The following is a 24304-nucleotide window of genomic DNA, read 5'->3' as shown; positions in this document are numbered from 1 at the left end:
TTTCAGCAGATGTGGAAAGAGAGAAGTGGATGACCATCCATAGGGGCAGAGGGAGGACAGAGTCACAGTGCAAAACACTTTAGAATGTGCAGTGTATGTACCTTTAAGAGAGAACTACTTTTACAGCTCCTGTATACTGTAGTACCGGCAGTGACCACACCTGTATATAAGCCTTGAGCATGCCTCTGTACCCTAGTCTTGAGACTACCCTACTCCAGTAAATACCTGTTGATTGTTAAGTTACAGCATCCGTGTGGTTATTCAAAAACATCATACTCTCAGAATCACGGATCTAACAGAATGCATCGATGACTGCTTTCTAGATCAATTTGTTCTCAGTCCAACAGGAAAGATTGATTTAGCTCTGGGAAATGAAATGGGGCAAATAGTTTACATGAAAGTAGAACAATTGGGAACAACCACCACAACATAGCAATGCTCAATGTGAAAATATAAAAGAATAATGAAAACAAGAGTCCGGAACTGGGGAAAAAGGCCATGTTCAGCGAGTTAAGGAGGGATCTGGCCCAGTTTTACAATACAGAAAAGTTAGCAAACCGGTTCAGCAGATGGATGGAGTGCAAAATAGATATATTCATACAAGGTAAAAATAGAGGATTCATGAAAGGATAGAATTTATGGATAAATTGAGACATTAAAACTAAACAAACCTAAAGGAAGGCAACAAGAGCCAACAATACTAAAGAATATCATGTAGAATATAGAAAGTGTAAGGGGGAGGTATAAAGGGAAATTAGAATGCTAAAAGGAAATACGGAAAAAGGGTTGCAGATAATATTTTAAAATTTCCAGCTCTCCGTCCTAAATCTCTTCAATTTAATCTTCTATCTATGTCCCCACAATTTAGGCCCCTCAATCACTGGAAACAGTCTGTTTCTATCTACCCTGTCCCATCCCTTTATAATTTAAAATACATTAGTTAAAAACAAGTCATGTTCGACAAAGTTAAGAGATATTTTTGAGGAAGTCATTAGCTGGAAAGTTAAAAGGAGTACATAAGATTCTGTGATTATGGATTTTCAGAAGGTGCTCAGCAAGGTGTGTCACAGGGGACGTGCTACAAAAAGGAAATGTAGCAGCGTGGATAGAATGTTGGCTGATGGACAGGAAACAAAGGGTTAGAGTTCATGGATGGGTGTTGATCAGATTGGAGAAGGATTGTACCCCGGGATCAGTACTGGGTACACTTTTGTTCTCTGTATGCACAGATGGTCTGGATTTTGGCATGAGGAGCACAATCTTAAATGTTGTTGGTGGTACAAAAGTCGGGGGTTGGAGAAAACAGCGAGGGAGACTATCAGGGACTCCAGGAAGTCACAGACAGACACTGGTTTCAGATGCAATTTAATGTGGAAAAATCTGTGAGGCAATACAATGGGAGGAAATACAAGGAATGGGAGTGTACGTTTAATGGCAAAAATACTGAAGGGCGTGGAGAAACAGAAATATGGAGGGGTTCAGAAACATAATTTCCTGAAAGTACAAGTGGAGGTAGATAAAGCCACAAAAGACCAGCAGCATTTAGTGTTTTATAAATAGTTGTATAGAGTACAAGAGCAAAGAGGTAATGATAAATTTGTATGAGGCAATGGCTCCCACATTACAACAGTGACTACATGCCAAAAGTACTTCATTGGCTGTAAAGCGCTTTGAGACGTCCGGTGGTCGTGAAAGGCGCTATATAAATGCAAGTCTTTCTTTCTTAAGCCACAGAAAAGAGTACTGCGTGCAGTTCTGGGCACTCCAATATGGAAAGAACATTAAAGTCATAGAGAGCATACAGTGTTAATTCATAAGGAGATTGATGCACAATGAGTCTTCACAACGCCTAGTAATCAACCTACCCTGCTCACAATAACCCATCATGAATTGATTGGACTTTGACCTCAAAAGTCTTGCTGCTGGCCTTGGGAAATATAGCAACTGATATGAGGAGCTCGCCCTGTTTTATCCTTTTGTTCAGTGACCCAAACGGAAACTGAATGAGGTTCTGTTGCGAGAATCTGCAGTCATGAAGGAGTCAGAAAAGTTGATCAAAGAATAGCTCTTGTTTACTGATACAACCCTAACCTTAATGTAGGCTGCAGTGCTCTGAAAACCAGGAACGATACTGGAGGAGAAGGCAACTGCTCCCAGGGTCTAAAGGATTAGGAAAAATAGTGAATTCGAAAGGAGTACTAAAGATTTGGAGAAGTCATACATGACTAAACAAGAAAGTATTATTTCAATCCAGCCAGTTTGTCCTTTGTTTAGGACCCACTAACAATTTTTAAGGTCCTACCGCACATCATTGCAGTTCCTGGTAAATTAATCTGTGCATTTCTCTTTCACTCATTCCCGAGTTTGCTGCTCTTGTTTCCACTCCAAGAAACCTAGCCACATTCACTCAATCTCCTTTTAAAATATAGATCACAGTTACCTGCCTTACCTCCACCCCCCCCACTTTATCATTCAAGGTGCCCAGTTAATAAACTGATTGCTGGCATTGATTGACTGGTAAAGAGCCATTTTATCCACATTTTGAAGGAGTGTATTGCTTGGGTTGAGGGCATATTCCTCAAACTGAAAAAAAAACTCGAGAGCAGGCATACAACATGCAGGTAATGAGTATGGTTGTAAATTCGTATCCTTTGCGAATCTTTAAGCAAAATTTTGCCTAAAGAGTGACCATTTCACAAAAATACAAACAAATCAAGGCTACAGTGTATTCAGTGTTTCAGAAGCAATCACGTCACAAAGACAGAGATCAATACCAGCAAAACACAGAAATGGCAACAGAAATTTCTCAGAAGTTCATTACAGTTTACATTCAGCTTGGTTTCCAGATGAACTAGTTTTTCAGTTTTATAAACTGACTAACTTGGCAAGTCTTGCTCAAGGGCCATCACGTGTATTAATGCAGCCTTGAGGCGATTTGCTTTTTCTCTCTACTCCCTGAGCTATGATTTGGAGGGACTCGGGTGATAGCTTGAGAGTCCAATTACACAGCAAAGCGTGTGTTTTAGCGGCAACGCAACGGCCCAAATCTTGCTGGAAAAGTAATACTGAGTTCACCACGCACACCATTAGTAATGCGAAAAACCGGCCAGCACGTTCAGGTGAAGAGATACGGTGTGAGTTGAGAGTTGTATTAACTTGCTGGCCGATTTTTTTTTATTTTTTAATTCGTTTATGGGATGTGGTCATCGCTGGCAAGGCCAGCATTTATTGCCCATCCCTAATTGCCCTTGAGTAGGTGGTGGTGAGCTGCCTTCTTGAACCGCTGCAGTCCGTGTGGTGAAGGGGCTCCCACAGTGCTGTGAGGGGGGATGATGAAGGAATAGCGATATACTTCTAAGTCAGGATGGTGTGTGGCTTGGAGGGGAACTTGGAGGGGGTGGTGTTCCCATGCGTCTGCTGCCCTTGTCCTTCTAGGTGGAAGAGGTTGCGGGTTTGGGAAGTGCTGCTGAAGAAGCCTTGGCGAGTTGCTGCAGTGCATCTTGTAGATGGTACACACTGCAGCCATGGTACGCCGGTGGAGGAGTGAGTGAATGTTTAAGGTGGTGGATGGGGTGTCAATCAAGCGGGCTGCTTTGTCCTGGATGGTGTCGAGCTTCGAGTGTTGTTGGAGCTGCACTCATCCAGGCAAGTGGAGAGTATTCCATCACACTCCTTACTTGTGCCTTGTAGATGGTGGAAAGGCTCGCACGAATGGAATCTCGCCCTCAAACTCCGTTATTTTAAAAAAACTTGTTGGATTAGCACATTAAACTCGAATTGAACTCGCCGCAGAAACTTTAGAGTTAGCACTTAACAGCATAAGTTCCCTTTTAACAATGTGACAATTGTTAATGCAATGCCAATCAAGTTCTCTGGCCCAGAAAGTGAACTATTTAAACTGTTGAGTCTTATTCCTGCATGTTGAGTCTGTGTGTCCCAGTTATGCGTATGATCAATCACTGGACACAGACAACAAGAATAACTTTTAACAGGTCTTTACTATTCGGAGGTCAGGGCTGAACTGCCCAGCAAATCCCTACACAACACTTATATACCGGTGTGGTCACCACCGGTATTACAGTATACAGCAGCCAAGAGAAAGTAGTACATCTCTTAAGGTAGTTCTCTTAAGGTGGAACAGGTTACATACACCACAATCCTCCCTTTTTAGCTTAACAATTATATCCCCATTTAACATAACAAATATATATACAACTTCATGCAAAACAGTTCAAAGATTCAGTCTCTGAGGAGGCCTCCTGATTCGAGTTGGATAACGCCTTTCAGGGGTCTCTGATTCTCGTTGCTGGGGTGACTCATCTAGTTGGTCTCTTATGGATTGGACATCATCATCAGGTACGTTCACTTCTGAGGTAGATGCTTCAGGTTCACTAACTTCTTCCACGGTTGTCTCTGCCGTAACCATGGGTTCGACCCTTGTTCTCGATTCTACCAGTTGGTCAGCATGACGCCGTATTACATTTTCACCAATATCTACCGTGTACATCAGGGGTCCTTGTCTGGCCCGAATTGTTCCAGGTTGCCATTTCTCGTTTTTATAGTCCCGGGCTAACACTGGTTGTCCTATTTCGAAACTCCGAGTGGTCTTGTTATTTATACGCTGGAACTGTTTGTTTTCAACTTCCCTCCGCACATTTGGTTTTAACAAGTCCAACCTGGACCGCAACCTCCTGTTATAGAACATCATGGCAGGACTTTGGTTTGTCACTGCATGAGTGGCGTTTCGATATGCCAGTAGGAAATTGTCCACCTTGTGTTGTAGTGGAATCTGATCTTCGCTCATGGCCTTTATTGCTTTTTTGAACGTTTGTACAAATCTCTCGGCCAACCCGTTTGTAGCCGGATGATATGGGGCAGAGGTATAATGTTTCACCCCATTCTTCTTCATGAATTTCTGGAATTCTTCTGACACGAACTGCGGTCCGTTGTCTGAACATATTTGTTCTGGCAATCCATTTCTTGCAAATATCGTTCTTAGCACCGCAATCGTCTTTTCCGAGGTAGTGGTAGTCATCTTAATCACTTCTGGCCATTTAGAATGTGCGTCCACCAAAAACATGGAGTCCATGAATGGACCAGCAAAGTCAATATGTACACGTTGCCATGGGGTTGAAGGCCATTCCCATGGATGCAGCGGTGCAATCGGAGGTGCATTTTGCACTTTTTGGCACCCTGAACAGCTTTTCGTCAGATCCTCTATCTGTTGGTCGATACCCAGCCACCACACATAAGCCCTAGCAAGGCTTTTCATCTTGACTCCCCCCAGATGGCCTTCATGCAGTTCCTTTAGAACTCTCTCTCTTAACTTAGGAGGAATAATCACCCTTGTTCCATACATCAATGTTCCTTGACAGACGGACAGCTGTTCTCGTCTTGCTGAGAATGCCGGTAACAGTGGATCACCATGTGCTGGCCATCCCTTCACTGTCACTTCGTAGACCCGGGACAGTGTCGGGTCGTTCCTGGTTTCTCTTTCAATACTTGCATTGGTGGCTGGTAAACATTCGATGATGGTCGAGTGAAATAACTCAACAGGGTCAACCGTCGGTGCCTCCTCCTCTGTAGGTAGTGGCAGGCGCGACAGCCCATCAGCATTACCATGCTGCTTTGTACCTTTGAATTCAATCTGATATTGATGCGCCCCTAGGAAAAGGGACCATCTCTGGAGTCTCTGTGCTGTCATCACCGAAACACCCTTCTTAGGGTTAAAAATGGATACCAACGGCTGGTGGTCTGTCAGAAGCGTGAACTTTTGGCCCTGCAGGTAATGATTAAACTTCTTTACTCCACACACAAGGCTGAGAGCCTCCCTATCTATCTGAGCATAGTTGCGCTCAGCGGAGGTCAATGATCTGGATGCGAACGCAACTGGCCTCTCCAGGCCATTTGGCAACTTGTGTGAGAGTACTGCCCCAATACCATATGGAGAAGCATCACAAGCCAAACGAATAGGCAGCGTTGGGTTGAAGTGAGCCAACACTTCCTCGGAGGCGATCAATGCCTTGCTTTTGCAAAAGGCCCTCTTACAGTCCTCGCTCCACTTCCATGGTACTCCCTTCTGCAAAAGAGCGTTCAGCGGGTGCAGCACCGTGGATAAATTTGGCAGAAACTTATGGTAATAGTTAATCAACCCTAGGAACGACCTCAACTGGGATACATTATCCGGAGCGGGAGCCTTCACAACAGCTTCGATCTTGTCAGGAGACTTATGAAGCCCCTCCTGGTCAATGACATGACCACAGTACGAGATCCTCTTCTGAAAGAACTCACATTTCTGGCGATTAACTCAAAGTCCATATTCTTTCAATCTGGTGAGCACCAGTTCCAAATTTGCAAGGTGTTCCTCGTCATCATCTCCTGTAATCAGAATATCGTCCAGGTAACATTGTGTGCCTGGAATTCCCTGTAATACCTGCTCCATGGCCCTCTACCAAATTGCTGGAGCCGATGCCACTCCAAAAACCAGTCTATTATACCGGTACAAGCCTCTATGCGTGTTGATCGTGAGATACTGGCGTGACTCTTCCTCAACTTCCATCTGTAAGTACGCCTGCGCCAGGTCTATCTTGGTGAAGCGTTTCCCGCCAGACAACGAAGCGAAGATATCCTCAATCCGCGGAAGCGGATACTGCACCGTGTGAAGCACCGGATTAACAGTGATCTTGAAATCTCCACAGATGCAAACCTTCCCCGGTTCCCCCGGCTTGTTGCTCGATGAACGCTTCATGACGGGAACAATGGGCGTGGCCCACTCACTCCAGTCTACCTTAGACAGTACTCCTGAACGTTCTAGCCCTTCCAGCTCAGCTTCCACAGCAGGTCGTATCGCATAAGGTACCGGTCTGGCTTTGAAAAATTTCGGGTTTGCATGTTCTTCAACCTTGATGTTTGCCGTAATTCCTCTCAGTGTTCCCAGTCCCTGTTGGAACACCTCTTTAGCATCGTCCAATATTCTGGACAATCGTTTAGGTTTGACATCTTTTTTACCAGAATCTACCGTTAGTGCTTTTAAGGAATGCCAGTCCATATTTATTTTCCTAATCCACTCCCGTCCCAGTAGTGGTGGACCTCCCTCAGGTAGCACATATAAGTCCATTCCTCGGCTTTCTTTGCCCTTGTGGACCACCTTTACCTCTATCTTCCCGATGGGGTATACTCTTTGCCCCGTGTATGTTTTCAATACAATCTCCGTATCCCGTAGGGGAATATGTGGGCATAACCTTTTATAATCTTGCTTATTCATGACCGTCAATGCCGATCCAGTGTCCAATTCCATCTTCACTTGGACTCCTGCTATCTGAAGTGTGACCCAAATTGTTTGGAGGTCTGCTTCATTACCAACATTGTGTACTCTTAGACTACCCAGTTCATTACTGCTGGAGTCTGAATCTGACTTCTGTTCGTTCGAATTGTTCTCTGTCACCTTGTGTACCTTTCTGTACTTTTCCTGCGGTGACTTTTTGTTGCTGGTCTTCTTTCCTGACCGGCATACTTTAGCTATGTGACCAAGCCTGCCACATTTTCTGCATTCCTGATTTTTGAACCAGCACTGGTTCTGATCGTGCATTGTCTTTCCACAACGATAACATTTTACTGTACCCAAGACCATTTGATTGGTGCTGAGTTCCGGTGACCGTAGCTGCATTTCCGCCGTGCCTCTCGCTGCGGCTTCTTGCGATGCTGCAATAGTGACAGCTTTATCAAGCGTAAGATCATTCTCCTCAAGCAGTCGCTTTTGTGTTCCTTCTTTTAACAATCCACACACAAATTTATCTCTCAGCGCATCTGCTAGTCCTGTTCCAAACTGACAGTACTTTGATAGCTTATGCAGTTCAATTAAAAATTCAGCGTTGCTTTCGTCTTTCAGCTGCGTTCTTCTGTAAAATTTAAATCGTTCCGCTATCATCAGCGGCGTGGGGTTTAAATGATTTTTCAGGACAGTGACAATATTCGCGAAAGTCTGATCCGCCGGTTTATTTGGTGATAGAAGGTGCTTCAATAGCCCGTATGTCTTCGCACCCATTGAGCTTAATAAGGTTAGTGCTTTCTCATCATCTGGTACCTTATTTGCTTTACAATAAACTTCCATACGTTCTACATATGTGGTCCAATCTTCGATATCGCTATCAAAGGTATTAATGTTCCCATGTTTAGGCATCCTTGCAAGTTTTTTAAATTTTTCTTTTTTTTCTTTCAAAATGGCGGCTTCCCGCGCTTGTCGTCTTCCCCCGCCTACTAAAATGGCGGCTTCCCGCGCTTGGCGGTCTTTCCTGCGCTCGTCTTCTTCCCCCGCCGACTACAATGGCAGATTCCCGCGTTTGCCTTCTTCCCCCGCTGGCTGCAATGGCGATTGCCTTGCTGCTGCCGTTCTCGCCTCCCCAGCGGTTCTCAATTCCCCGACGCTGCTTTGCCTCGCAGCCCCGCTTGCAGCCCGGTCCTTTACACCGGCTGCGTTTGAGTTCTCCGCGGCTCTCGTGCCTTAAGCTGCCCCAGTCGCTGCGCCTCTCGGCCTCGATTGCAGCCCGGCCCTTTTTACCGGCCGTGATCGAGTTCTCCGCCCTTATTCCTCCGTTTTCCCTCCCCTACTCCACAGCCAATGCGGCCGACTTTCTGCTCGTGTCGCTGATCGGCTTACCCACCACCGTGGTAGAAGGGATGATCACTGCCTGTCGCTGATGGAGGGCTGCGTGGTCAGAATTTTTTTCTTTTTAACCCGGATTCTCGATGCCTCCCGTGCGATGGTGCTCAGCAGGATGATGAGGGCGGATGCCTCTTCTCGACGCCCGTTCTGAGGACGAAGCTGCCTTGGATGTAAAACTGCCGCAGGGTAAGATCGGACTCGTCGCCATTGTTGAGTCTGTGTGTCCCAGTTATGCGTATGATCAATCACTGGACACAGACAACAAGAATAACTTTTAACAGGTCTTTACTATTCGGAGGTCAGGGCTGAACTGCCCAGCAAATCCCTACACAACACTTATATACCGGTGTGGTCACCACCGGTATTACAGTATACAGCAACCAAGAGAAAGTAGTACATCTCTTAAGGTAGTTCTCTTAAGGTGGAACAGGTTACATACACCACACTGCATGTAGTAAATTCTTCCAAGATTTAAAAAGTTTTAAATTTAAATTTTTTCCTTTCTGTCTCTCTTTTTCTCTCTCTTACTCCAATCTTTCTTTCCCTCTCTTTCTGTACCTGATTTGGCTCTCATTCACTCTCCTTTTCCATCGTTCCGCTGGTCCTTTCTCAATCTTTTAATCTCATTAGTTAAGGAGATAAACTGTTGGTCCCGCCATTCACCAAGGTCCTAGATGCCCCATTGCCCTCGCTGCGCCGTTATCCGCTCGCACTTCCAGCAACTTACAGAACACAAACATTTCAAGCTGAAGGGTGCAGGAGAATGTCCAACTCACGGTGTATGCCATGAGACGCCCTGCTCCAGCAAGATCTGGGCCATTATTAATCCACACAAAGATTAGGGCCCATCACATGAAGAGGTAATGACTGAAATACTACTGATAGCAAACTTCAAACATTTTGTACAGAAAACAAAGGATGGGACTGAACAGATTTACTCTGGGATCCAGCAATCACTCAGAAGGGACAGGAAACGATGGGCACATAATATTTTCTCAGTGTTAGAAGAAGTTGGATGTACGTTGAAGTTATAAGCCTTGAAACTGAGGCTCCAGATTCATCATGGACTCTCTCTCAATGGGAAGCCAGATCGGAGAAGCAGGCAGAGAGATCACTGCACCAAATTTGCAGTGCTCACGATTATCTTGCTACTAAAATTAATGGCCCAGAAATTCGGGTCGGGGGCTTCCCGCGGGTGCAAGCCCCCGACCTGCACTTACCTAGCGCGCCGGCCGTTGAGCTGTGGGCCCCCATGGGATTCCGATCCGGGGCCTGCTCCAACAGCCAGCGCGCAGTGCTTGCATATCCCAGGGGCGCAGTTAGTTCGAAGCGTCCCCTGGGATCACGTGGGCCATGGAGAGCCAATGGTAGCAGGGAATCTGTATTCATAAGTTTGACCGGAAGAGCTGTCAAAACTTAGAAATACTACGGCCCCAAAACATCACTAAATCTTCAAATAATTTTTTTTTTTTTTTTTTAAATCACATTTTTAAAATAAACTATAAATTACATGAAATAACTATTTTAAACAATAATTTAAATTTTTGAAAAAAATTATTTTATTTTCTAACGGGGCTAAAAAAACCTCTCTAAAGTATTTAAAAATAATAAATCTGTGGAAAAAATGTTTTAATTTTAATTAATTCACCACTTACCTTGTAAAACACAGGCCCTACGCCTGCTTTTTAAATGTGCAACTCCTGGAGACTTACCCTCCCGGGAAAACCTGTAAAAAAAACATAAGTTCGATGCACACGCGCAGCCTCTCCCGCGCACGCGTTCGACCTCTGAACCCGTGCTTTCAGGGGAACGGAAGTGTCGGTTTCCCACGCATGCAGGAAACCGGCACTTCCATTGGGCCTACGGGTGAGTACCCCGTGCGTACTCACCCGCGGAGTCCCGAAGTTCTTGGCCATTAATGTCTGTAAAATTAGGAGCGCTGCAAATCAGACATGTTGACCTCTAGGCTCAATTTTCACTCACTGGGTGAACTTCTGTAAAATCTCACAATTTCAGGGCAATAATGTCGTGGATATTTGCACTAATAGGTGACGTACATTTTCACTGTGCTGTAAATGTTGAATATTTAATTTTTCAATGAAGAAAATACATTTTTGCAGTCTCTGATTTACTTTAATTATTGCTTCAACTTTTAACTATATGTGTATCATTTTAGGATACGGTAAGCCTATATCATCAATGAAAACCAGTCTGCCATTTGAATTCCTAGAACTACTTCTCGAACATTTCCTTGTAAGGAATTAATCCCACATACTAAATCCATTAGAACGGTCATCATTGCTCAATACGGCGGGTCATTCAACCCATTATCTTCCTTTTGGCGATTGGAGTACCTTTCCCCTTCCTTTTTACTTGTCTTCCACCCAACACAGCAACTTGCTTATCTTTCAGTATTCGGTACGGAGGAAGGATTACACTCAATGTCAACCCCTCGTTTCTCTTCACAGATGCTGAAAGATCTGATATGCAAGTCCAGCACTTCCCATTTTTGTTTCAGATTTCCAGCATGGTCAGTTCTTTTTATTAGTCCTAGTATATCATCTTCAAAGCTGCAAATGACTTCCCTCAATCATGATACATTTTCCATATAAGCAGCAATGGTCAGCATCAATCCATCAAAGCAATTTGCACACAACTACCCGAGTTTTTTGCTTAAAGGCCAGGACAAATTGATGAGTAATGTTTAATTACATTTCAACTATAATCCTAATTTTAAACAAAATTTACTTTCTAACTAAGAAGGGTGACAAGCTAACCACTTCAACACATATTTTACACAGCTGATTTTCATCACAAGAAAAAAATGACATCACTGACAGCTTTTCAACCAGACTAATATAAATGGAATTCACAAAAATAAACATGCAGTTAAGCTGATACAAGTGCATTTCTCTCAGTTTCTGTCCAGTTATGCAAGAAACAACATAATAATCCTCCAGTATTTACCTACACAATGAAAAGGAATGTGTGGAATCCACTGAGCAATCTCAGGGGAGTGGGATTCCGACCAGCTGGAAGAACCAATTTCCTACTTGGAGGGGGCAGAGACATTTGGGCAATAGTTCAAATTACCACCAGATAAGAAATGCTGAAAAACGCAACTCAAGGCCTTTCATAAACTATCAATTGCCAATTTTGAAAAAGCCTAATTTAGTTTGGAAAGGCACTTGTCATTTTATTCATAAAAAAGGTGAATCCAGCTGAGTTATAATATTATAAACATATGCACAATTCTAACTCTTTTCTTATAGAAGTACCTTCCGCTCCTGTTTCTGCTTCAGTTGCTGAAGTTCCACACTGCCAACTGCATTTGCCAGTTCTTTCATCTTCTTCTCATAGTGCTCTTTTAAACGACTTAGGTCCTGCGAAAGCTAAATCACAAGAAGCTTATTCAGCCACATACGGCATGGTAACTTATGGGTAAATATGTCCTGTTATTTAAAAGCGAAATATTGAATTTCAAGAAAATAATTGCATTACTTATGCGTCAAACAGGGCTCAGTGGGTAGCACTCTTGCCTTTGAGTCAGAACTCAAGTCCCACTCCAGAGACTCGAGCACAAAAATCTAGGCTGACACTCCAGTGCAGTGCTGAGGGAGTGCTGCATTGTCAAAGTTGCCGTCTTTCAGATGAGATGTTAAGCCAAGGCCCTGTCTGCCCCCTCAGGTGGACCTAAAGGATCCCATGACACTATTGTGAAGAGGAGCTGGGGAGTTCTCCCCGGTGTCCTGGCCAATATCTACACCTCAGCCAACATCACTAAAAACAGATTATCTGGTCAGTATCACACGGCTATTTGTGGGACCTTGCTGTGTGCAAATTGACTGCCGTGTTACCTATATTGCAACAGCGACTGCATTGGGATGTCCTAAGATTGTGAAATGCACTACATAAAAGAAAGTTTTTTCTTTTACTTATTTACAATCATGGTTAAGCTAGAAAACAAGACTCCAGTAGTATCACAACGCGCAGTGTTATGGAGACAGTCTAGTTTAACAGGTCTCTATTGTGACAATTCTACATCTATGAATCTAAAAATATTCTAACGAGTTGAATATACCTTAAAGGGAAAATTACTATGGGAGGGTTTGGATGGGCAGGAAGAACAGCCAAATTTAAGCAAAACTTCCCACAGAGAAAATAGGAAATGTTATCTCCTCACACAGTTAGCTGAAAATCCAGCAGATCGGCTCTAAAAGCTGCTTAGCGGAATCGAGTAGGTCAGCAATCACAACAACCTAAATCAGCTTTCTTCTGGCTCCTGATTCAATGGCAACAACAAAGTTTCAGTGCCAGCTAGGTACTTCACTGGTGCAGAATTTTTTAAATTTTTTTATTCGTTTATAGGATGTGGGCATCGCTGGCAAGACCAGCATTTATTGCCCATCCCTAATTGCCCTCGAGAAGGTGGTGGTGAGCCACCTTCTTGAACCGGTGCAGTCCGTGTGGTGATGCCACTCCCACAGTGCTGTTAGGGAGGGCGTTCCAGGATTTTGACCCAGCGACGATGAAGGATCGGTGATATATTTCCAAGTCAGGATGGTGTGTGACTTGGAGGGGAACTTGGAGGTGGTGGTGTTCCCATGCAGCTGCTGCCCTTGTCCTTCTAGGTGGTAGAGGTCGCGGGTTTGGGAGGTACTGCCGGAGAAGCCTTGGCGAGTTGCCGCAGTGCATCTTGTAGATGGTACACACTGCAGCCACGGTACGCGGTGGTGGAGGGAATGAATGTTTAAGGTGGTGGATGGGGTGCCAATCAAGCGGGGCTGCTTTGTCCTGGATGATGTCGAGCTTCTTGAGTGTTGTTGGAGCTGCACTCATCCAGGCAAGCGGAGAGATTTCCATCACACTCCTGACTTGTGCCTTGTAGATTAGTGTTCAACAGCAACATGTGCTGACCTAAAGGTTGTGCATCATCAAATAAAAGTTAGGAAGATGGATCTGGGTACAGCAGTTGGCCAACATTGGAAGTGATGTTGCAGAGCAGAACAGCAATGGTGAAGCCAAGATAGATGTTGTAAGGTGTTTGAATACATCCAAAAAATACAAGTTCAGGGACGTAACTGAAATTCCACAAGTCTTTTGTAAGAATACACAATGAATACCATCTCCGGTCATTGTATTTGCAAAAGGATATACAAGCCAATGGAAATAATTCACAGAGGGGCAACAACAAAGATATCAGATCTTTGGAGAAAAGCTGTACAGGCTGACAATATTCCCATTGGGAAAAATAAAGAGATAGATTAAACAGCAATTCTTTTGTATAAAACTAGAGTAGGAGAAATAAAGAATATAATTAAAACTAAATAACGAGCTCCACTTAACAATAACATTTTCACAGTAGGAATCACCAATTTCCTTCGTGTATAGCACCAGTGTTCAACAGGAAAGTTGGATCAATTCTCTGTTCAGCAGAAGGTAGAGCTATTTGCTACTGTTACGCAGCCACTGGCTGATGGAGCAACAGCCAACATCAGCGGAGCATCTTTGCTGTAGCTTACAGAAGTGACCAGCAGGGGGCAGAATTTTTCTCTAATTCTCTAAACAAGTGGAAGACATGTGTAATGGATTTTAACTGCCGAACTGCACTTAGGGTGCGGGAAACAACACTTTTTCAGGATCAGTTAGTACCATTTTCCTCCTTTCCAACTACATACCCTCCACGTCTGAGGAATTTGCAAGGCAAGCTGTTTCCAGACGTATACCAATGCTGTTTCGTCCAGCCGCTACGAGGTACATAAAAGATGGCTCAATAACAACCCTGCCTGCAAATTCTTCCCTTCTTGTGGGGAACGACATGGCTCAATAATACTGCTGGGATTTAGAGTTCAATGCTGAGTAACTTTTCAGTGCTGCTCATGTTTTCCCAAAGGACCTTCTTGGGAAGTACTTCACATGGGGCAGGTGGGGAAGAGAATCATTTTAACTTCTGGCCATCATTTAGCAGTCATATGCGTAAGAAATAGAGAAAGACAGACTTGCATTTATATAGCGCCTTTCACGACCACCGGACATCTCAAAGCGTCAATGAAGTCGTCTTTTTGAAGTGGAGTCACTGTTGTAATGTAGGAAACTCGGAAGCCAATTTGCGCACAGCAAGCTCCCACAAACAGCAGAGTGATAAAACCAGATAATCTGTTTTTTGTCATGTTGATTGAGGGATAAATATTGGCTGGGACACCGGGGATAACTCCCCTGCTCTTCTTCAAAATAGTGTTATGGGATATTTTCCGTCCACCCGAGAGCGCAGACGGGGCCTCGGTTTAACGCCTCATCTGAAAGACGGCACCTCCAACAATGCAGCACTCCCTCAGCACTGCACTGGAATGTCAGCCTAGATTTTTGTGCTCAAGTCTCTGGAGTGGGACTTGAACCCACAACCTTCTGACTCAGAGCCAAGGGTACTACCCACTGAGCCACAGCTGACACTGGATGATGATGTTAAACAAGAGGATATCATCCGTTAATTTCTTTTCTTTTGAAGATATACGATCGTATGAAATTGGTGATCTCAGCAAATTCGAAACCCCCTAGTTCCCAGCAAACTCCACTATTGTCTGGGGACGCAGATGTCCTAGCCAGTGGCATGGATTCCAGGGTCCCACGACTCAAGTAGTTTGAGCTGGTCTGAGCTCACTGCCCCCTACGGTTTCCTTTGAAGCTCTAGGATGCACGTGCATGTTCCCAGTCAGTCACTGAATGGCCAAAAGGGAAAGATGTTCGATCCGAGGGCAAGGAATATTAACGTTTCTCTGCGGCTACTATTTTCTTCTATATAAAATGGGAACATTCTTCGACAAGAACTTCCCCTCGTGCTTCTTTGCCCTTTGATGATTCAAACCTTAAATTGATGGTCATAGCCCGTTTTAAAAACGGGCAAGTGAATGGTACATACATGTATCTTATTCTTGTGAGATTTGCCTTGGAGGAAGGAGTTAGGAATTCCATTTTCACTTTTGGCCTCTCCATCACTTTGTTCTTCATAGCTCTCAAACTCACTGGAGCTCCAGCCATAATCTAAAGAACTGGTCGCAGCCTCGTCTCCATGTTCCACATCATCATAAATTAGTTCTTCTGGATCTGGCAACAAGGTACCAATTACAGATGGTTATTCGATTGCCACTTCAAACCTTTCCTCTACTTGTGCGATAAGTCTATTAAAATGAACACTCATTTTGACAACTCAAAAAAACTGGCACATTTACACATACCTTCAGAATTAAGATCATTTCTGTATTTACAGTGGATGCACATATCTGTACTTCAGCCAAAATTACATGTGTATGCAATTAAGATATAACCTGGATTGTCGAAGATTCAGTTTACTTTCAGAATATACATTGGCCCGGACTTTGCTGGCAACGTTCGGCGTCATTTCACCTTTGAAACTGACCACAACTTCAGGATTTGGTGCCTGCGCAGCCCAATGTGGAAATCCTGAAGTTGCGGTCGGTCATTCTCTGCTCCTCCCCAGGCTGCGCTGTGGCACCCCCCGACCCGCCAGAGCGGGCAATCAGTGTAATCCGTCAAATCATGGGAACTGACAAAAACTTTGGCTCTTCTGCAGTAATATCGCTGTTGAATACCCTGACGCAAGAAAAGTACTAGGCACTTGGTCTGAGTATTAAACAAGGCTTTAATCAACTGTTTTTCAACATGGAGATCGATCTAGTTGTGTCCTTCACTAGTTCCTGTTAAAGAATGTCCTGAGCAAGCTGGGCCCGTGCCCAACTATTTATACTCTCCCTAGACAGCGCCACCAGCAGGCCGCCCAGTATCATTTCATAAGTCATTTCCCCATGAATGACGAGATTCATGTCATACCCCATTAAAAGCTAGACTCTTTTGGGATCAGGTGTACCTGGGGTTTTAACAGGGTAGTGACTGCTAAAGCAAAGGTTATTGCCCTGGAAAACTAATTTTATTTTTGTGGATTGCCAAATTTATCCATTTTAATAAAAATTACAATGTTTAAGAAACTTAAAAAAAAAAATTGTTCATCTTTATTTCAGGTTTTCCGTTTCCCCATGTGAGAGCCCCAAACTTTGTTTTGCACTCTCTAATATTTTTTTAAAAGTTAGAATTTTATGCGCCTACCCACTGCCTGGTTCGCTGTCTGTGAGAATTCTGCATTTTGATTGGCTGCTTAGACAGCTTGTTGACGTCACAGCAACTCTCCGCTAGGAATCCCCGATAACTGGCGTTGATTTCAATTACGCGTCGGAAAAGCCGAACTTCTCGCCACAGAGATGGCGAGATTTTTGTGCGAAGCTTACCTCGGGGCCAGCGGCGAACGTCTTTGCTTCGCCACTGGCCGCAAGTTGCGGGCCAGTATTTGTCATCAGGCGAACTGCTACATTAACAAATGTAGCAACAGGATGTTTTCTTGTCATCTCTGTGACTCTGTGCGACAGCGCGAACAACACTGTGCGACAGCGCGAACAACACTCTGTGCGACAGCGCGAACAACACTCTGTGCGACAGCGCGAACAACACTCTGTGCGACAGCGCGAACAACACTCTGTGCGACAGCGCGAACAACACTCTGTGCGACAGCGCGAACAACACTCTGTGCGACAGCGCGAACAACACTCTGTGCGACAGCGCGAACAACACTCTGTGCGACAGCGCGAACAACACTCTGTGCGACAGCGCGAACAACACTCTGTGCGACAGCGCGAACAACACTCTGTGCGACAGCGCGAACAACACTCTGTGCGACAGCGCGAACAACACTCTGTGCGACAGCGCGAACAACACTCTGTGCGACAGCGCGAACAACACTCTGTGCGACAGCGCGAACAACACTCTGTGCGACAGCGCGAACAACACTCTGTGCGACAGCGCGAACAACACTCGGTGCGACAGCGCGAACAACACTCGGTGCGACAGCGCGAACAACACTCGGTGCGACAGCGCGAACAACACTCGGTGCGACAGCGCGAACAACACTCGGTGCGACAGCGCGAACAACACTCGGTGCGACAGCGCGAACAACACTCTGTGCGACAGCGCGAACAACACTCTGTGCGACAGCGCGAACAACACTCTGTGCGACAGCGCGAACAACACTCTGTGCGACAGCGCGAACAACACTCTGTGCGACAGCGCGAACAACACTCTGTGCGACAGCGCGAACAACACTCTGTGCGACAGCGCGAACAACACTCTGTGCGACAGCGCGAACAACACTCTGTGCGACAGCGCGAACAACACTCTGTGCGACAGCGCGAACAACACTGTGCGACAGCGCGAACACTCTACGATAACTTTTTATTTTAAAGTTGTGGCAGAATGCAGTGCAGACCCAAAAAGGTTAATTGTGGATCAGTACATTCAAGGTCAGACTGTTCACTGCAGAAGGTAATAAACCCACATTAGATAGCACTTACCTGTTACTGATGCATCTGAATTTTCTCTTGGCACATCGTCATAAATCACTTCATCCTGACCTGTGAGGAAAGACACAAATTATTCAGATAGTTAGTTTATTGCTTTAAAATCTCCCTTGTGCAATATTTGTACATTACTGTCACCCGTTGCCCAAATAAAATAACCAGCCATTAATTGAATAAAAATGTTCCAAGTTAGTGCTATTATTTGAATGTTTGCTTCTGCATAAATTATGAGGAAGCAAGATGCTTTTGTTTAGTTTAGAGACATAAGAACATAAGAAATAGGAGCAGGAGTCGGCCATTCGGCCCCTCGAGCCTGCTCCACCATTCAATGAGATCATGGCTGATTAATTATATAGAATGGAGCAGGTGATGTGTTACTGTTGCGAGATGTGGGAGCCGGTGAACCCCATTGAGGCTCACGGTGATTACATCTTGGACAAGTGTTTGCTGCTAGAGGAACTCAAGTTCCATGTTATGGAGCTTGAGACCGAGCTTCGGACACTGCGACACATCAGGGAGGGGGAGAAGTTCCTGGACTCTATGTTTCAGGAGATGGTCACACCTATGAAGTTAATTACTGCAGATGTAGTCCGTGGTCAGGGACAGGACGGTGTGACTACGAGTGAGGAAGGTACAGGGATCCAGGATGTAGTGTTGAAGGAGACGCAGCCCTTGTTCTTGTCCAGCAGGATCGAGGTTCTTACTCCCTGTGAGGGCGGGAGCGGGGACTGCAGGGAGGATGAGCAACCTGGCCACAGCACCGTGGTACAGGGGGCCATTCAAGTGGAGGGAGTAAAAAGAAATGTTGTAGTGGTAGGGGATAGTATCATTAGGGGGATAGATAGGGTTCTCTGCAGTGAAGAGCGGGAGTCCCGAAGGCTGTGTTGCCTGCCTGGTGCCAGGGTTAAGGACATCTCTTCTGGGCTGGAAAGAAACTTGGAGTGGGAGGGGGAGGATCCAGTTGTCGTGGTCCATGTTGGTACAAACGACGTAGATAGGACAAGGAAGACGGTTCTGTTAAAGGAGTATGAGCAGCTAGGGGTCAAATTAAAAAACAGAACCTCAAGGGTAATAATCTCTGGGTTATTACCTGAGCCACGAGCGAATTTGGCTAGGATAAATAAAATTAAAGAGTTAAATGCGTGGCTCAAAGACTGGTGTGGGAGAAATGGGTTTTGCTTCTTGGGACACTGGCACCAGTACTGGGACAGGAGGGAGCTGTTCTGTTGGGACGGACTCCACTTGGCCAGTGCTGGGACTAGAGTCCTGGCGAATCATATAACTAGGGCTGTAGAGAGGGCTTTAAACTAATTAGTGGGGGGGAGGTTTCTAGAGAGCAAATAATAGAAATGACAACAGAGAAGGTCATAGACTTAGGTAGCAGTGGGGGAATTAAAAAACAGAATGTGTCAGGAAGGGACAGAAGGTATGGAGTAAAAGGTAAAGTACTAAAAAGGGAAAAAACAGGAACTAAGTGTTACAAAACATATTTGAAAGTTCTTTATCTGAATGCACGTCGCATTCGTAACAAAATGAATGAGTTAACGGCACAAATAATGACATATGGGTATGATCTTGTGGCCATTACAGAAACATGGCTGCAGGGTGACCATGACTGGGAATTAAACATACCAGGTTATTTAACAATCAGGAAGGACAGGCAGGAAGGGAGAGGAGGTGGGGTGGCTATGTTAATAAAGGAAGGAATCACTATAATACAGAGAAATGATATTGGGTCAAAGGAGCAGGATAGTGAAACAGTTTGGGTGGAGAAAAGGAATAATAAGGGGAAAAAAACACTAGTGGGCGTAGTCTATAGGCCTCCGAACAGTTGCAACTCTGTTGGACGGAGTATTAATCAGGAAATAGTTGAGGCTTGTAATAAGGGAACAGCTATAATTATGGGGGATTTTAATTATCATATTAACTGGACAAATCAAATTGGGCAGAGCAGCCTTGAGGAAGAGTTCATCGAGTGTATTAGGGATGGGTTTCTTGAGCAGTATGTAACTGAACCGACCAGGGGGCAGGCAATCTTAGATCTGGTCCTGTGCAATGAGACAGGATTAATAAAAAATGTCCTAGTAAAGGATCCTCTTGGAACGAGTGACCATAACATGGTTGAATTCCATATTCAATTAGAGGGTGAGAAGGTTGGATCTCAAACAAATGTACTGAGCTTGAATAAAGGAGATTATGAAGGTATGAGAGCAGAATTGATTAGAGTGGACTGGGAAAATAGATTAAAGGGTAAGACGGTACATGATCAGTGGTGTACATTCAAGGAGTTATTTTACAACTTTCAAAAAATATATATTCCACTGAGGAATAAAGGGTGTAAAAGAAAAGACAGCCATCCGTGGCTAAGTAAAGTAATAAAGGATAGTATCCGACTAAAAACAAGGGCATATAAGGTAGCCAAATCTAGTGGGAGGAATAGAAGATTGGGAAGTCTTTAAAAGACAGCAAAAAATAACTAAAAGATTGATTAAGAAAGGGAAAATAGATTATGAAAGTAAATTAGCTAAAAATATAAAAAGATAGCAAGAGTTTCTATAGTTATATAAAAAGAAAAAGGGTGGCTAAAGTAAATGTTGGTCCCTTAGAGGATGAGACCGGGAAATTAATGGTGGGAAACATGGAGATGGCAAAAATGCTGGACAAATATTTTGCATCAGTCTTTACAGTAGAGGACACTAAGAATATCCCAACACTGGACAAACAGGGGGCTCTGGGGGGGGGGGGGAGGAGCTAAATACGATTAAAATCACTAAGGAAGTGGTACTCGGTAAAATAATGGGACTTAAGGCAGATAAATCCCCTGGACCTGATGGCTTACATCCTAGGGTCTTGAGGGAAGTGGCGGTAGGGATTGTGGATGCATTGGTAATAATTTTCCAAAACTCCCTGGACTCAGCAAAGGTCCCAGCAGATTGGAAAACTGCTAATGTAACACCCTTATTTAAAAAGGGTAATAGATAGAAGGCTGGAAACTATAGACCAGTTAGCCTAACATCTATGGTTGGTAAAATTTTAGAGTCGATTATTAAGGAGACAGTAACGGGACATTTGGATAAACATAATTTAATAGGACAAAGTCAGCATGGTTTTACGAAGGGGAAGTCATGTTTGACAAATTTGCTTGAGTTCTTTGAGGACGTAACATACAGGGTGGATAAAGGGGAACCAGTGAACGTAGTGTATTTAGACTTCCAAAAGGCATTTGACAAGGTGCCACACAAAAGATTATTGCTCAAGATAAAAAATCACGGGATTGGGGGTAATATTCTGGCGTGGGTGGAGGATTGGCTATCTAATAGAAAACAGAGAGTTGGGATAAATGGTTCATTCTCAGACTGGCAAGCAGTAACTAGTGGTGTTCCGCAGGGGTCAGTGCTGGGACCCCAACTCTTTACAATCTATATTAATGATTTGGAGGAAGGGACCGAGTGTAACATATCAAAGTTTGCAGATGATACAAAGATGGGAGGGAAAGTAGTGAGTGAGGAGGACATAAAAAACCTGCAAAGGGACAGAGATAGGCTAAGTAAGTGGGCAGAGATTTGGCAGATGGAATATAATATTGGAAAGTGTGACGTTATGCACTTTGGCAGGAAAAATCGTAGAGCAAGTTATTATCTTAATGGCAAGAAACTGGAAAGTACTGCAGTACAAAGGGATCTGGGGGTCCTGGTGCACGAAACACAAAAAGTTAGTATGCAGGTGCAGCAGGTGATCAAGAAGGCCAATGGAATGTTGACTTTTATTGCTAGGGGGATGGAATATAAACAGGGAGGTATTGCTGCAGTTGTACAAGGTATTGGTGAGACCACACCTGGAATACTGCATACAGTTTTGGTGTCCATACTTAAGAAGACATATTTGCTCTCGAGGCAGTACAAAGAAGGTTCACTCGGTTAATCCCGGGGATGAGGGGCTGGACATATGAGGAGAGGTTGAGTAGATTGGGACTCTACTCATTGGAGTTCAGAAGAATGAGAGGCGATCTTATTGAAACGTATAAGATTGTGAAGGGGCTTGATCGGGTGGATGCGGTGAGAATGTTCCCAATGATGGGTGAAACTAGAACTAGGGGGCATAATCTTAAAATAAGGGGCTGCTCTTTCAAAACTAAGATGAGGAGAAACTTCTTCACTCAGAGGGTGGTAGGTCTGTGGAATTTGCTGCCCCAGAGAGCTGTGGAAGCTACATCATTAAATAAATTTAAAACAGAAATAGAGAGTTTCCTAGAAGTAAGGGGATTTAGGGGTTACGGGGAGCGGGCAGGAAATCGGACGAGGCTAGGTTCGGATCAATCATGGCCCTGTGGGTGGCGGAGCGGGCCCAGGGGCCGTGTAGCCTGGTCCTGCTCCTACTTCTTGTGTTCTAATTCTATGTTAGATTTCAGGAGATGGTTCTATTCACAGGGATTAGTGGAGACCTCGGGAACAGGCTGCCAGCTAGGAGTCCTTCAAGAGTAAATTGGGCCTGTTCCTGGCTGGGGTGGAGATCATTTCTTACAGAAGGTAAGTACTGTAGGAAATACAGGGACAGAGTGATCTCCTGGACAAGTTTTGATCACCTAGATGGGTTGGAGAGGAATTTCCCAGACTTTTTCTCCCAAATTGGCACATTGGGTTTTTTATCTGGTTTTTCGCCTCTCCCGGGAGATCACATGGGTTCGGGTGGGATGGAGAGTGAAAGTAGATTTAAGGTTAGGATCAGATCAGCCATGATCTTATTGAATGGCAGAGCAGGCTTGAGGGGCCGATTGGCCTACTCCTGCTCCTATTTCTTATGTTCTTATGCTCTTAATATTGGCCAGGACACCGGGAATAACACCCCTGCTCCTCTTCTTCTGGGATCTTTTACATTCACTTGAGAGAGCAGACGGGGCCTCGGTTTAACGTCTCATCCGAAAGACAGCACCACCAACAGTGTAGCACTCCCTCAGCACTGCACTGGGTGTCAGCCTAGATTTTTGTGCTCAAGTCTCTGGAGTGGGACTTGAACCCACAACCTTCTGACTGAGAGGCGAGAGTGCTACCCACTGAGCCACAGCTGACACTCGGACAATTAAACGATGAAGATGTCTGGGAAAGCCAGAAAAGTGGAAATTTTCAACAAACCTTGGCCCTACTTATTATCAAATATAACTAACATTCTAAATGCCTATATCCATCAGTTGTTGGGATGTTGTGGCCTTGTTCGTCAGGTTACCTCATTTCATGCTTCTGCAAAAGTGCAAAACCACACAAACTACTAGTTGTAACAGCACAGGTGAATTTCTAGCACTTTATATTCCAAATACTTTTCCACTTTACATAAGAAAATATTAGCTTCAGGAGAATTTTGATTGACGTTTTGTTAATTTTCTGATCATTATGGAACTCCTCGAGTGGCGTCTCCTTTCCTGCTAAGCTAGTCTGGTGAGGTCAATGTGAAAAAGCATCCTGGATTGGCTCTATAGGGTACCGTGGAGATTGCGACTATAGGCCATCTCGTGCAGATTAGTGATGCTACCAGAATGGAATAATTATTGGCCCAGATTTTGCAGTCAGCGGCGAACAAACAACGCTTGCCATTCATTGCACTTAACCATGTCAGACTTTCTATGGGCTTTTGCACTGGAACTTGCGGCGATTGTGCCGAAATGGCTTTGTATCGCCCTCTACAGGGGATCTGGGACCTACCTGTGTGAACAAGGCAAGCAAAGATGTGTCTCCTTAACCAATCAAATTGAAGAATTCTTACTGAGGCACGCACTCTGAAGCAGGAAGTGTACGTTGGAATATTTATTCCAATGCCAAATCATGTACAGAAAGCCAAATAAAGAGAGAGGGAAAGAAAGATAGGATTGAGAGAAAGAGAGATAAAAGAGACAGAAAGAAAAAATAAAAAGTTAATTAAAAAAAATCTCCAACAATAATTAAAATCTAAAGGAATGAGACTCCACACTTGTAATAATTAATTTTCAGTGCCAGAGAGGTTGTTTGGCAGTAATTATGACTTATCATGCCATTAAAATTGTACTTATACTGAAACTTCACAGCGAGATATCACTATAGCAAAGCTTCTGGAGGAGCAGGGCAACTCGGACATCAACTTCCTGATTTCTGCGTTTAACTGCGCATGTGCGGTCACGGGAAGTTGCTGTCCAATTTACTTCTTAGTAACAGTGAGTGCCGATAGCCTCACCGTTATTTGTACTGCAAAATCCGTG

General features: G+C 44.3%; 1 protein-coding gene across 4 annotated transcripts in view; it reads right to left on the bottom strand.

Annotated features, from left to right (window-relative positions):
• arhgef10 (Rho guanine nucleotide exchange factor (GEF) 10) overlaps nucleotides 1–24304 on the bottom strand; it is a 361849-nt gene that overhangs the window by 193974 nt on the left and 143571 nt on the right. For all 4 annotated transcript variants that reach the window (XM_085996438.1, XM_085996437.1, XM_085996439.1 and 1 more), the window contains 3 exons: nucleotides 18076–18135; nucleotides 15579–15763; nucleotides 11941–12054 (listed from right to left, as the gene is read on the bottom strand). In XM_085996438.1, coding sequence (XP_085852564.1) covers nucleotides 11941–12054; nucleotides 15579–15763; nucleotides 18076–18135 — 359 coding nt within the window. The remainder of the gene's footprint in view (nucleotides 1–11940; nucleotides 12055–15578; nucleotides 15764–18075; nucleotides 18136–24304) is intronic.

This window comes from Somniosus microcephalus, chromosome 9, assembly GCF_052327205.1.
Source record: "Somniosus microcephalus isolate GS21.2 chromosome 9, FLI_Smic_1.0, whole genome shotgun sequence".
NCBI classification, from domain to species: Eukaryota; Metazoa; Chordata; class Chondrichthyes; order Squaliformes; family Somniosidae; genus Somniosus; species Somniosus microcephalus.
The sequence above is the reverse complement of the archived record's forward strand: the minus strand, read 5'-3'. Positions and strand labels throughout refer to the sequence as shown.